This window comes from Anser cygnoides, chromosome 11, assembly GCF_040182565.1.
Source record: "Anser cygnoides isolate HZ-2024a breed goose chromosome 11, Taihu_goose_T2T_genome, whole genome shotgun sequence".
NCBI lineage: Eukaryota > Metazoa > Chordata > Aves > Anseriformes > Anatidae > Anser > Anser cygnoides.
In genome coordinates this window covers 16,531,919-16,545,523 of record NC_089883.1, presented here as the reverse complement: position 1 = coordinate 16,545,523, position 13,605 = coordinate 16,531,919, and the positions used below count along the sequence as shown (strand labels likewise).

The following is a 13,605-nucleotide window of genomic DNA, read 5'->3' as shown; positions in this document are numbered from 1 at the left end:
GCCAATATTTCATATCATACAGAACAAATTATTTTTTAAGAAGGAAACATTTTAATAGATTCTAGTTGCCTCTGTATCAATAAATAATTTCCTCCATGATGCTGCCAGATGTTTTTTTCTCTCAATTTTGTTCTTTCAGACTTACTTTTATTATAATCTGACACTTTAACATTATGAATACCAGAAGAAATTAGAGGTAAGAGGGCTGGAGGGGTAAGAATAGAAGAGAAATCTATTTCTCATTATTTGAATGGAGTCAGTTTGAGAACGGTCAGTGGAGATAAAATTTACATAATCCTGAGTTGAAGTTAAGTCTGTATATTGTTCCAAATGGACAATCCATGGACAAAAGATATATTCAAAATTATTTCACATTTAAAATCTAATAGTTCATTGGTTACTAAAAAGCCTTAACACATATCTACAACTTGCGAGCTTGTGACAACAGAGTGAGTTTACACGTTAGAAAGCAATCTCCCGTCTTCTTTCTCCCTCGCTTACTTTTTCATTCGTATATTGCACAGCACATGAACTAACCACAAAGTGTATTTCTCATAAAATGTGTCTGCAGCAGATGTTCAGTGAATCATGTCAGAACCTTTTATAGATCCTATCAGTCTTCTCATTGATTGCATCTGAATTTCACATGAACGCTAAGTATCAACGGTCATCAAAATATGATTTTAACTATGTACAGGATTACAGTCTAGCCCTGTTTGGTGATATTTATCCAAAGACAGCGTGCATGTGAAAGAACTCCCCAAAAAGGGATAAGATTCATTGTCGGAACCAGTGCAATGAACACAGCCAATACCTCCAGGATTTAAAAGAGCACAGAAGGAAACAGAATCACTCTCATTTAAATTGGTACCAGCTATTAAAAATACAAAGGGCAAACAGTCTCCATCTGCTTCCTTCACGTTGTGTTATTTGGGTAACTGCAGACTTACCTTTTGTGATCCAGATGCAGAGCCCTTAAATGAAGTGCGTTTGAAGGAGCCGCTCATCCTCCGTACGGAACCTGCGAACTTTCCTCCTCTTCCTTTCATAGTCCCCTGGCCCTTACCCTCCATAAGGAACCTAGCACCCCGCCACCAAAGAAAACTCTGATTTTAGTCATACAGTCTGAGCCTGAAACCAACAATCATTGAAGTACAGCTTAAATAAAGTCTCACAGATGCATAAAACAAATTCAAAGCCAAGTAATGAGACCCCTGTTCTGATATGCACCCTTTCACAAGAGTTACCAGCCAGTGAGACAAGTAGAAAAACAAGGCAATGCACTGATACAAACTGCTGTCCCCCTCCCTCTCCTCTCTACCGACTCTATAATCAGGCTTAATGCACACAGCTTCTGCAAGCTATGGTTTTTAATGGACAGAGATTTAATAAATGGTGATTGAAGGTAAATCTACTTTAGAAGCGGCAGCCCGAAAGGTTTTTATTCATGCAAAGCACAGGGCAGTCAGATGGAAATTATTTTGGTATCAGTAGAAAGGCACATGAGAAGAGCAGATGGTCCTCAGCAGACTATGGGTTAGAGGCTTGGTGGAACTCTAAAAGGTAACTGCTGATGGAGAATGTGCCTACAGTAGACCTAAGGATGAAAGAGGCAAGGTTTTAAAAGCAAGCCACCCATCAGAACACAAGTTAGATTCTAATTAATTAGGGCATATCGGTTGTAACAAACTAGGTGTGGCATGTATTATTTTCATAAATGCCTATGGATATCTCAGTTCACCTATTTTGTACTATTCAGCCTAAATATGCAAAGTGAAAGCAAAAGGAGGCAATTAGGAAAGATTAAAGAAGAAACAAGGATGGGACAAGGTACTTTAAAAGACCAGTGAAATTCTTATTGACTAGGAAATACCTAGCCAGCTCCAGAAAGACTTGCCTTCTCAGACATGAGTGAGGAAACTGTTAGAGAGTATGGTTTAGGAAAGATAGATGAGAGCACAGAGCAACAAGAGAGACATTTCAGAAACATACACAAGGACTGCTGATCTGGCAGTTTTGTCTGTGAACTAAGTAGGAAATATCAATAACCTACAGGAGTTAGTCACACAGTTACACTAGTTAGTTATTCTGTTTTTCTAGGTTCAAGTCCTTTGTCTCTCTATAAAGATGAAATGGGTACCAGAGAATGCCTCCAGCTGGTTAGAGGAGACAAAGAAAATTGTGTTGAAAACCTAAACCAAAACTAAGTAAAACTGGAAGAGGATGATGGACTGAGATGCATCAATTTTTCCTGTTCTTGTCAGCTCTGCCATAATCAGGAAACTGAAATGGGATGTCCCAGGCCAGAAAAGAAAAGTAGCTGGCTACTTATCATATACTTAAAGCTGTGTTGGGAAATGGGAGAGTGAAAGTTCCATTCTTTGCACGTAGATTACATTAGTGCAAATAGTTTGGGGGATCAGACTGGTGGAACGTTGAGTGGAAGGCATGATGCTAAAGGATAACAAAAAAGGTCTTCCTTTTTAACAATTCTTTAAACTTACGCAAAAACAAGGAAGGTAAAATGAGCATTTTCAACAAGACTTTTGTCAGCAGCTTGTACATGTCATTGTTTTAAGACACAGCTTGGCTTAAGCAAACAAGACAGGCGTAGAAGCTGGCACATGAAATATAAAAATCTGGTGAGGACAGTAAACTGACAGAGCGTAGACCAAAGAACCTTAGAGGAAGTAGTGATCAGAGAAGCTACTTTACAAAATAATGCCTTGTAAACTCCATGTACACCTGCTCTCCAAAATGGTCTCTCCATTATATCTGGTCAGTTAGCAGCAAAGCATTGCAATTACCGTAAGTTCTATCAGATCTGACAGGTTTCATGAGCTGACAATATGCCCCTCCTGGATCTAGCATCTTATTCGATAATTATAAACAAAACTGAAAGACAAACAGATAATAGCTCATGCTTGAAGTCATGGTAGGGAGAACATTTTTATTTTGAACTGTAGTTTAAACAATTCCATCATGAATGGTGTCATGGAACACAAAAAAAAATAGTATTTGCTTACAAATAGCAAAAAGGTCTGTCCTGGGATAGGCAACATCTGTCATACACAGGAACATGACCCCACTGCTGTAGCACAAGGACAGTGCTCCGTTTTGTCTTTCTCACTTGGAAAAGCAGGATATGAAGTTGTTGGAGCAATTAATTTCAGACTGAGTTCTACAAGTTACTGGGTATACAAGCTTGATTGTGTACAAACATTACCTTCAAATCCTACTGAAAATGCATTTCAGGGAGCTACTAGTTCTCAAACAATCTTTTTTATACTCAGAAATCTCAGAAGTGTTGTGTTGGTTTTTTTTAAATTTCTCAGCCTCTTCTCATTCTGTCTTATTTTCATGAGCTTAATGTAATTGCATTCCATTTCAAGAAGTCCCTAAGTGCTGGAAGTCAAAATTCACAGGATATTTTTAGCTATAAGTAGACATCATCAGTGTCAAAATAATTTGTAACCCTTCTACTTAGTTTCTTAATGTTCTTCCATTTTCTCACACACTTTTCAGAAAGCAGAAAATCAGAATACGATCTTGTTCTCCCAGATACAATGTAGAATGAAAATAGAGAATTAATTCATTCATTTGGTTGTATTGGATCTGTGATTCTAAGACTTTTGTCTGAGCTCCCTGTATACTGTTTTTGGTTTATTTTAAGGATCACACTGGATTTTCACGTTATCAGTACCCAGGAGACCTCCAAAGAGCCTGGTGAAAGCCTACCAACAATCAATGCAACGCAAGCTGCTGAATACTAACCCCAGCTGAAAAATCAGGCAACTAAGTTCTGCTGATGTTCTTGTCCCTGCTGTGCTTATATAACTCTTTGGGGGCTGATCCCACTATACTAAGGGAAGAGAAATGCACCATGCTGGCATTTTCATCAACTCCCATATTTTAGAAGCACAAGTTTAACTGATTTTCCAAAACAGCTCGTGGCTTTAGGAAGGCAGTCGCACATTAGGGATCCTGCTAAACACTGTTACCAAAGGTTCCTGCTTCTCCTTGGAGTTTTCCACTTTATCAGTTGAGCTGATTTAATGGTTTGCATAGTCTAAATCAGATCTGTGTAATGATCTGGTTTAAATTAGCACCGGGGGAGGAAAGAGTGTTAATCTCTTGCAACAGGATGTGGCTGGCAATGAATGAGAATCTGGCACAGTGGGGAAGTGAAAGACCCTTAAACTTTCTCTGTATCTGAACAATCCATAACATGGAAGCACGCATTTGTCTGTTGCCATCAATCTGTCTTTTGAAAAAAAATGGTAAAAAGATTATGAAAAATTCTAAATCATATGTTGTCATAAGAGAAAAAATGGAGTGCAGACTCTCACAATTTGCAAGATCCTTCACCTTCAAGGTCCTTGTCAGCCTGCTCCATGGAAAGAGTAGTATGCGTCCACTCCAAGTACACAAAAGTAACACTCTATGTAAGACATATGTACTTATATATCCTATAGATACCACACCATGGAAATTTAACCTGTGTACTCATGGATCAAGATCCATCCATCAAATTCCCTATCACCATGTGTTTTTAAAAATGTGAATGGTTTGGTTAAAGAGAGCTGCAATTGTCTCAGCCTACAGAAAATCCGTAAGGGACTAAAATGTTCCCAGTCAGAGCTCATCTATGACATCACATCAGAGAGATGGTTTAAAGAAATGTGATAGATTTAAAGCTTTGACCTATAGTCTACCATATCAGCTGAAATGTTTCCACTGACTTTGGTAGTCCAACTCTTAATACGGAAAGCAGTACTGCATAATCCGATGAATGTTATTTACATAAACAGACTGGGGTAAGATAGGCTTATATCTGTATCAAGACTTAAATGTAAAAGGACTAATAGAATTAGGCCTTGATTTTGTATTTAATACGAGTATTAAAGTAAACATAAGCTTCTTCCACAGCCCATGGATTCTAAAACAAAACCTAAAAGGACACCTACTTTTTTTTTGGCATGTGAAATCTTAAGAGTATTCTCTGAAAAGAAAAAAAAAAAAGGTATTGGTATCCTTTGACATAACTAATACAATGAGAAAATTCAAACAGTCATCTTGAACTAAAAAACAAAAACAAAACCTATATTCCATTAAGGATGTTCAGTAATTGGGCTAAGAACAACAGCTGCCGGTATTATGCTCATTGCTGCATAAATGCTGTTCCAAAAGTGCTTACTCCAGGATAGTCATAATTAGTTATGTTTTTCTACCAAAATCTCCAGACGTGTCCCTACAAGCAAATCCATTTTCTACTTCAACAGGAGTTTTCCTGCAGAAGGACATGAGCATATGCCAGGATTGTCTGAAATCACTGTGGTGCTGCAAGCTACCTGTTATTATTTTGAAGCCTTTCAGGGTCTCAGAAGCCCACCTGTTATTCTTTTATAAGGAAGATAAACGTGCTACTCTCCCAATCTGAAAACAAATGGAAAGGTCAAAATTACTCTTCAAGATGATTTAATCCTGTTAATCCATTTATATATTCCCTGCAAATTGGCTGGCTTCAGAGAGACAGTTCAGTCATTTAACATATTTTTGACTTTCAAAAATTCAGCCTCTTCCAATCTGTTGTTGTGTGTTCCCCTCCCCCACCCCCCCCTCACTGTAGTACATATAAAAAGCTGCATAGAAATCAGACTAGCTTCTCATAGTTTTGCACAATGAACTCCAAAGCAGGTGATGGAGGGCCCATTTGAGAAGAGCTGAGCAGAATGAAAGTGGAAAATACTCTATAGACGAGCTAAAGGAAAGAAGCAAGAAGTTTCTTGGCTACTAATGAATCACTTTGCTTTCCAAATCAGACAACTTTGCCACAGTAGATTCACTTTTGAAGGACAAACATGAAAACAAAACTGTAAGTAATAAACACACCTTGTTCTGGAGCCTTGCATACTTCAAACAGTAACAAAATGTTTAAAATTTGAAAAACGATTATTGTTTAGTTACACAGGCTTCTCAGTGGACTACTACTGAGACCACATCGCTTTACTTTCCACCACCCACACATACACATTCAGATGCACTGGCTGGGTGGGAATCACATAGACCAAAGTAGTAGTACATTACTTTTATGTCATGAAGGGAAAGCTGTGAAACAACTTCTAGGTCTCATTATTAGCCAAAAGAAAAAACATATCCCACTACATCATGGTCCATTATAAAATTGACTGCTTTTAGAAAAAACACATTTTCTTCTCCTGAGATTTTTTATAGCTTTCCTCCTTCTCTTCATTAAAAACTAAAGAATTTGCTTTTAAAATTTTATTTCTTCTTCTTTTGAGAAACACAGAATCTAATGACCATAAATGCAGCATTGTCCAACATAAATGCAGAACAGGCAGCGGTAACACTGCATAGTAGGGTACAATAACTTAATACCAAGCTAAATAGAAATATATTGAAGTCCAGATGATGAGAGACAAAAACAAAAAATTCCACACATGTACATTTCTAAAGATAAGGGACAAAATACAGAAGTTCTACATTTTCAAGTTCTGAAGAAACTTCAACAATTCATGAAATTATGATGTTTTTGCTTGGAAGTACGATATTTTTTCTAGGCAAAGTGCATTTCTTATTTACAACAAAAACAATCATAATTTTGCAAAACAGAGCTTGACATCTTTCTTAGATCAGAGTAACTCCAACTCAAATAATGAGGAGCATATAGATAATTATACATGGTTTTTAATTTGTTTTTATAATTTTTTACAGAACTCTGTAAAACTTTCTGTGCACAACATAAATCATAGTGGGAGCACATAGTCTTTGATTCCCTTTGACAGTTTCCACTCCAGTTATATACTGAGGTACCTTATTATTTTATCTCATTTATAGGTCTTATCTGTTATGCACTTGATTACTGCTCTTGATGCTTTCGTTTCTATCCCTGAAATGAAGTACAGACAGAGTATTATTGTTCAGCACTGGTTACATACCATGAGAATGAGCACACTGTAGGTTCCTGGGGACTGTTTTCTGTTGGGTGAAGAAAATTCAACGTCTTTTTCTGTGAACTACATCTCCTCATAGCAATGCTGTAGTAACCTAGGCAAAAACATATTTGGATTTAAATTACACAATAAAATTCAGACAGCATATAACTGACATGTGACATACATAGCACAGAAGTTCCATTCAGTCATTTCCATACTTCAAAAGCTCAGAGGAAGACTGTGAGCTACTTTTGTAGCATTCTTCCTTCAGCATTGTCTAATTACCCATTCCAAGAGTCCTTGTTATTTATCAACTCCATCCTCCTCCTCTTGCAAGAAGAAACCATGTTTAAGGTGAAATTAAGGAGATCATGGGACATGTGGAGGAAAGGTAAAGAGACAACCTCTTCTTGTGCCAGTGAGCCTGTAACATGGTGCCTGCATTACCACCCTATTGCTCACAGATTAGAAATAGCCTAAGAACAGACCATCTAAACAACCAAATGTATTTCAGTAACCTCACTTCCATAATCTGCCTAGGGAGTAAAGCCCGCAGAAACCTACCAGTTCTCTTTGTCATGCCACCCTTGGGCACTGACTCATAGAATCATAGAATGGTTTGGGTTGGAGGGAACCTCAAAGACCATCTAGTTCCAACTCACCTACCCCCCAAAAAAACAGATTTATGATGCAATAGGCAAATATTCTGATAGGGAAAAAATATGAACACAAAATAAATTCCATAAAAGTTTCAATAACAGCAACATTTCTGGTAAAACTACAGGGTTCAACTTTTGTGAGGAAAATAGGACTGTTTCGAAAAAGAGGTTTCAACAAATATGGAAGCTCTTTCTGTGGAAAAAAATAAAAATAAAAAAGTGCACTTACATACAATACTTCTCTATCTAGTACACCACCTTCTTCAACGCTATACTGTGGTCTCAAAGAAAGCTAGCTACATAAATCCACAACGTTTCATTGTCCACCAGCAACTAAAGTAAAGGCTGAATGAGAGATTTTCTCTTACTCACCTAATAATGGAGCACTCAAAAAGATAGTGAAGGAGGGAAATGAAGAAATTAAACCATAAAACTAAGGAAATTAAATACAAGTAAGCTTTGAAGCCTTGAACCTGCATCACTAGGTATTAGCCCACAAAACTCCACTGATCCGAGGACTGAACACATAAGCCTGTAACTCAGGAAGGAAGTAGCGTACTTCTGCTTCCCACCTCAAGACGATACCTACAACTGGTGACAAAAGCCCACTCCTTGCCCAGGTAAGCAAGGAGGGTCTGCACAGCAGGCAAGCTGGAAATCTGCTCATCTGCAACATACTACGTGATGAAACAAGGCTTTCTAATGTGCTCCATCATTCCTGAGATGAAGACAGCAATGCCATCAGTTCTACAAAGAGGAAAAGACAGACTTTCACTAGATGCTAATGTTCTCTCATTTGCACTTGGCATTCACTGTGGAATGCCAAAGAAATATTTAAAAGTGCCACATCCATTTGGTACCTTTAATTGTAAATATTTCTTAGAGCTCCATCACTGGCAACACTTGGGTCTCACTGGCAAGCAACACTTTTTTTTTTTTTTTTTTTAAAGTTATCACCAGCTCCATCTGGTGGGTATTCTGCAGAATATATTTTCTTGAACGGAAAGCATAGCATTTTCTGATACTTTGTTTTTCCTCCCTTTGGAAATATAAGCATTAAAATGTCTAATATTTAATTAATTTTACGTTATATTAGCATGGGAAAAAAGTCACAGATCTTCTGAAACTTCCATCTTTATTTGATGTAACACTGTAAGAAAAGGAATTTAATTAGAAACCACAATGCACTGGTATTATACATAATGAGGTTGGCTGTGATTGTGAAAATTGCTTTTCAAATGAGAAAAATAAACGGAATACATAAAATATATTTGGACTAAATAACAATGGATACTAATCTAGAGAAGACCTGTAATGTGGATATTCAAAACATTTTGATATAAAAATAATGAGAATATGAAATAGAGATTAGCTGCATGATAGAAGCAAACATAAAATACAGAATAGCTTTAGAAGTTATCTGATTCTCAGTTCCTCTCTTCCTGGCCCTGGCACTGATCTTCTACGGGACCGATGCCCCAGTTTCTCCATCTGAATAAAAGAAGCAATCATATAAATCTATGCAAACGCTCTTAACTCCATGATATGTGTAAAATCAAAGAGTTCTTGGATAGATAAAAGTATGATTAGTGTATGCAAAATCCTTGAGCAAACAGTCCCTACACTTTCACAAGAACATTCTCAACTATATTGACAAGTCCACAGTTCTTCACAGTAATGAGTTTTAAAATGTTGATAAATTTTATCAGAAGTACCTAGCCAACATTAATGAGACTTACTGAAAGGAAAAAAAAAGTGGTGGTAGGGAACCTCAGTTGAATTGTCAAGGGTGCTCACTTAAGAGGGTCAGCAGTAGTCTACACAAACCAAACATTTCATTTCAGAATTCATGTATCACCAAGGGTAAGAACAACAACAGAAGATGAATACAAATACAACAGAATCGATCCTACCTCTGCGTTCTAACTCTAGCGCTTAAAGGTCTCTACTCCTGCTAAATTTACAGATGATACAGTTAGGTAGCACAGCTCTGTAATCTCTCACACGTCAGTGAGCAATGAATCAGCATCTCCTAGACAGTCTTGTCTGGCAGAGCTTAGCACCTCTCATTTATTGCTGATCCTCATTTATTCTCATTGCTTAACTCACTGAGGCCTGTGACATTGGCCTCAAAGCTACCAAGCTGTAGCTTTACACTGGGCATTTTCTGATTGTGGTGTTTTACCTTCTGCTGACAGAAATTTGTTAGGAAAAGAAACGTGCTTCAAAGGAGTGGAATCTAATAAAGTGAAGGGAGATTGCACAAAGCTATGCAGAAAAAAATCCATTGCTCTCATCTGCCCGCCAAGCACTAGATAATAAATGTGACCGTGCTTTTTGCTGTCAATCTGTGGAGAATAATAGGGCAAAATCCATAAGGTTTTTCCTGATTTCCTGGGATAGGCAACAGTTGTCAGTGTAATGCGAATGCTGGAGGAAGACAGTATCAGGCATTCTCACAGGCACCTCATCCCTTTTATCTGCTGATTAGGACATTAGATCCCGTTCCTTCTCCACGGTGAGAGGTGCCAGGCTAATCACTGGAAACAAAAAACTTCTGGACAGCAACCAATCACTACCAGCAGCATCTGGACCTAACAGCCACCAGCCTGCTACGCCCTCTTATGGTGAGAGACAAATGAAAGTTAGGTGTGACAGATCCATTACCTGTCTCTCTGTCCAGCAGCAATTACAGAGTTCCCACCTTTAACAGCTCCTTCAGTTTCATGTACTCTGTTTCTACTAGGAACACTTATCACAGTAATATATTCCATCTGAACAACTCATGTCACAGGTATCTCCAGAAATCTGACAGAAGATGGTGGATTTTCATTGCTACTTCCTGAATTTCAATGTTACATTTACAAGAGAATATATAACGGAGAGGGGACTTCTCTTTTTTATCTTCCTCTTTCATTGTCAATCTCCTAACATTTTTGTGGTTGGGATCACGAGTTAGTCATCTCTTTTTCTCCTGACTACAAAGCCTCAGAGACAGACAAAGACAAAAACTGCTCCAAAAGACATGTGCTAGAGTCAAATGAGCAAACCTAGAAAATCAAAAACAAAATCCAACCTGACCTTGCAGTAATAGGATCACATCAGGATTAGTCTATGTCATAGATTAAGCCCACTGAAGTAAACTAATCTTTCCCCAGTCAGCTAAGACTGTATGTTTACTCGCTAAGCTGGGAAAAACTCACAAGTGCAAAAAGCATATCTGTTGGAATAGACCATCTAGACTGTGCCTACATCAACGATTAGTGCACTTACTGCTGCACCACTGAACTGACCTTAAAGTGGCTTCAGAAAGCAAGATCTCTTTAAACAGTTGTTAAACTACATTGTGTGCATTCACGGAAAAAGCATATACAAGTCAGCAGAGCACTGTTATACTGAAGGCTCTTACAGACTCCATGAATTCGCATTTGGGCAGTCAAAACTTTCTTTCTGAGCGAAGCAAGCAATTCTGTCCATCAACACAAAGATGTCTTGCAGGCAGTGGAACATCTTCCCTTTGGCTGGCAGAGAAATATTCCATTCAGACTGCAAGCAACAGGAAGCTCTGAACTGGGGCGGCTATGAGAAGGAACAGTATACCCACTGTGCTTCTCTGCCCATGAATACAGCAGCTGATGGCTCTGCTTAACTGCAGATGTACTAGCCCACTCCTCTCCTGCCATTAGTCCCTTCGCACAGAGATCACCAGAGCACCACACTACAAAATGGGTGTTTGTTCCCTGCTCGGTGTCATCAAACTACTTCTTTCCCAGTCAGTAAGAGTAATGGCTTTTGTGCATCTGGGGAATAAGGTACCTCTGGGAGCATCCTCTTCCTCATAGGAATGCCTTTTTTAGTGCATGCATCGCACTGCTTCTCCAGAAGTCTCTACACATCTTTGGGAGCTGTCCATTCTACCATCTCAGTCCAGGCTGCTTACAGTCCTTTTGAATACTTCCTTTTCTCCTTCACCTCTGTTAATTAAAATATTTTCCAGGATCTTTATTTTGAATTCTCATCAAAACATCAACATCCGATTGAAAGTGGGCACGGGGAAATTAAGACAGAAAGCAGATTCTTTTTTTTTTTTTTTGGGGGGGGGGGGGGGGGCAGTATTTCCTCACATGCCTGTGGTTTCCTACTCGTAGAAATGATCACAGCCCAATGCCTCCACATAATAGGGCTAGCAGAGTTGTGCCTGTGAAAACACACTAACCAAGATGCTGATCTGACATCAGAGATACCGTTTTACTGAAGATATACTCTAAGTGGGAGCAAAACAAGATTGTGCAAACCTCTGGACAGTCACCCCCGCAGAAGCACCAGACCAGGTCCCTGCATGGGAGAGTAACCAACTGCCTTTGTGGCACCACCACCCTACTGCTGCCTGCTTAACCTACACAGCTGGTCTACTTTAACATCCAATTCTTAAACAGCTCCTGATTCAGAGATAAAGTGAGAAAGTGAACGCACCCAGTCAGTGTTTGTATACATACACATATCCAGTCAATAAATTCCTGCTTTCTAGTCTACTCAAAAAAACAACTTTTCCCACCTGTCCTCAAGGAACTTCATCTTCACATGCTACAGGGCAACAGAAGTGCAACAAAAGAAAGTCTTCCATGTTCTATGACTAGAAGGTATCTCGAGAGCACATTCATAAATAATGAAGTCCAAGATAAATTGGACAGAAGATGAAGAAAACATCTTGAATACCAGAGAAGTTGTAGTTCGCCAAGAAGCAGTGTGTTCTGTGCTGTGCAAGAGAACATGTTGCTTTTTTTCTTTTTTCCTTAGCAACTACCAACAGCCTTCTGGGCCCAATCCTACATACCTTACAAGGGTGGAATTTCCCAAGTAAAATTTACCATAGTTCAGAAACAAAAGTAGTGCATATTTTAGGACTTAGAGGAGAGTTAAGCATAGACTGGCATTATGCCAGTCCTCCGCATTAGGCTGAATTCCACCTTTAATGAAGTTGGTCTGAACTAGGCTTTTCCAGGATTGCGAGGATTGGGCCCACTGTTAAATTAGAAACTGTTGTTACAGCGATTCATTACAGCTAAGGAATTCTCAGCACATAGACATTTTAAATGAGAACTAACATGGACAAAAGGACAAAATAATGAAAATATAACATGGTTGCATACCTGTGATGCAGATCCAGTCAAATGACTCCATTTAGCTCTTTGCACGCACTTACAAAGATCATCTTTGTACCGTGTATGTATAGTACCTAGCTCAACAGGGTCCATGCCTTAGCTTTCTCGGATCTTGTCAAAAATTATTAAATCAGAAACACCACGTGTTGATTTTTTTTTAGACTAAATCAATTTAGAAAGTGTACATTGCCATCTGACTTCCCACAAGATTCTACTAAAAAAGTACTCATATTAAAAGGAGAAAACATTTACAACAGTAAGCGTATTTTTCAATCCATGAACAAGAGTCAAGTTTCCCTAATAAGATTCAGGAAACTGAACACCAAAGGCTTATTTTATCAAGACCTATCTAGTTGTAACTGAAGAAAAAAATAAAATATCCCAAACAGAAACTCAGTGATACAGGAACCTTAACCATCAGCATTTTTGCAATTAAAACGTGGTCTTAACTTGATGTAGAGGGTTTTAAACTAGCTGTGATGGAAGCCTGACTACCAGACTGAAATAGGAACAAGACTGAAAGCAGCCATTTGTAGCTTTGAACGTGTACATATGGAATTACTCCTAATGATTACATCCCTGACTGACTCCATTTGCAGATACTCATCCTGAAGATGAGTGACTCTTTCTTCCTTTGCTTAACCCACATTTTATCCCAAATATCTATGTTAAATGGATTCTCACAAGAACAATGTTTGCCCACAACTTACTTTTGAATTTTAATTTCCAAACTTGTGCTGTCTGAGGAAAGGATGACTGCACATCTTGATAACCTTCAAACTTGTGTTATTAGCAGAAAACTGTAAATCAAGCAACATTTCTGCAACA

At 38.4% G+C, this 13,605-nt stretch overlaps 1 protein-coding gene across 6 annotated transcripts in view; it reads right to left on the bottom strand.

The window, feature by feature from the left end:
* The window catches only part of TRPM1 (transient receptor potential cation channel subfamily M member 1), a 138,089-nt gene that overhangs the window by 77,371 nt on the left and 47,113 nt on the right, over window positions 1-13,605 (bottom strand). For 3 of the 6 annotated variants that reach the window (XM_048060046.2, XM_048060053.2, XM_048060054.2), the window contains one exon: window positions 6,960-7,068. In XM_048060046.2, coding sequence (XP_047916003.2) covers window positions 6,960-6,962 — 3 coding nt within the window. In that variant the 5' untranslated portion in view covers window positions 6,963-7,068. Of the gene's footprint in view, window positions 1-950; window positions 2,839-6,959; window positions 7,069-13,605 lie in introns of those variants that run through there. The other 3 variants (XM_067003936.1, XM_067003937.1, XM_067003938.1) reach the window with 1 other exon arrangement.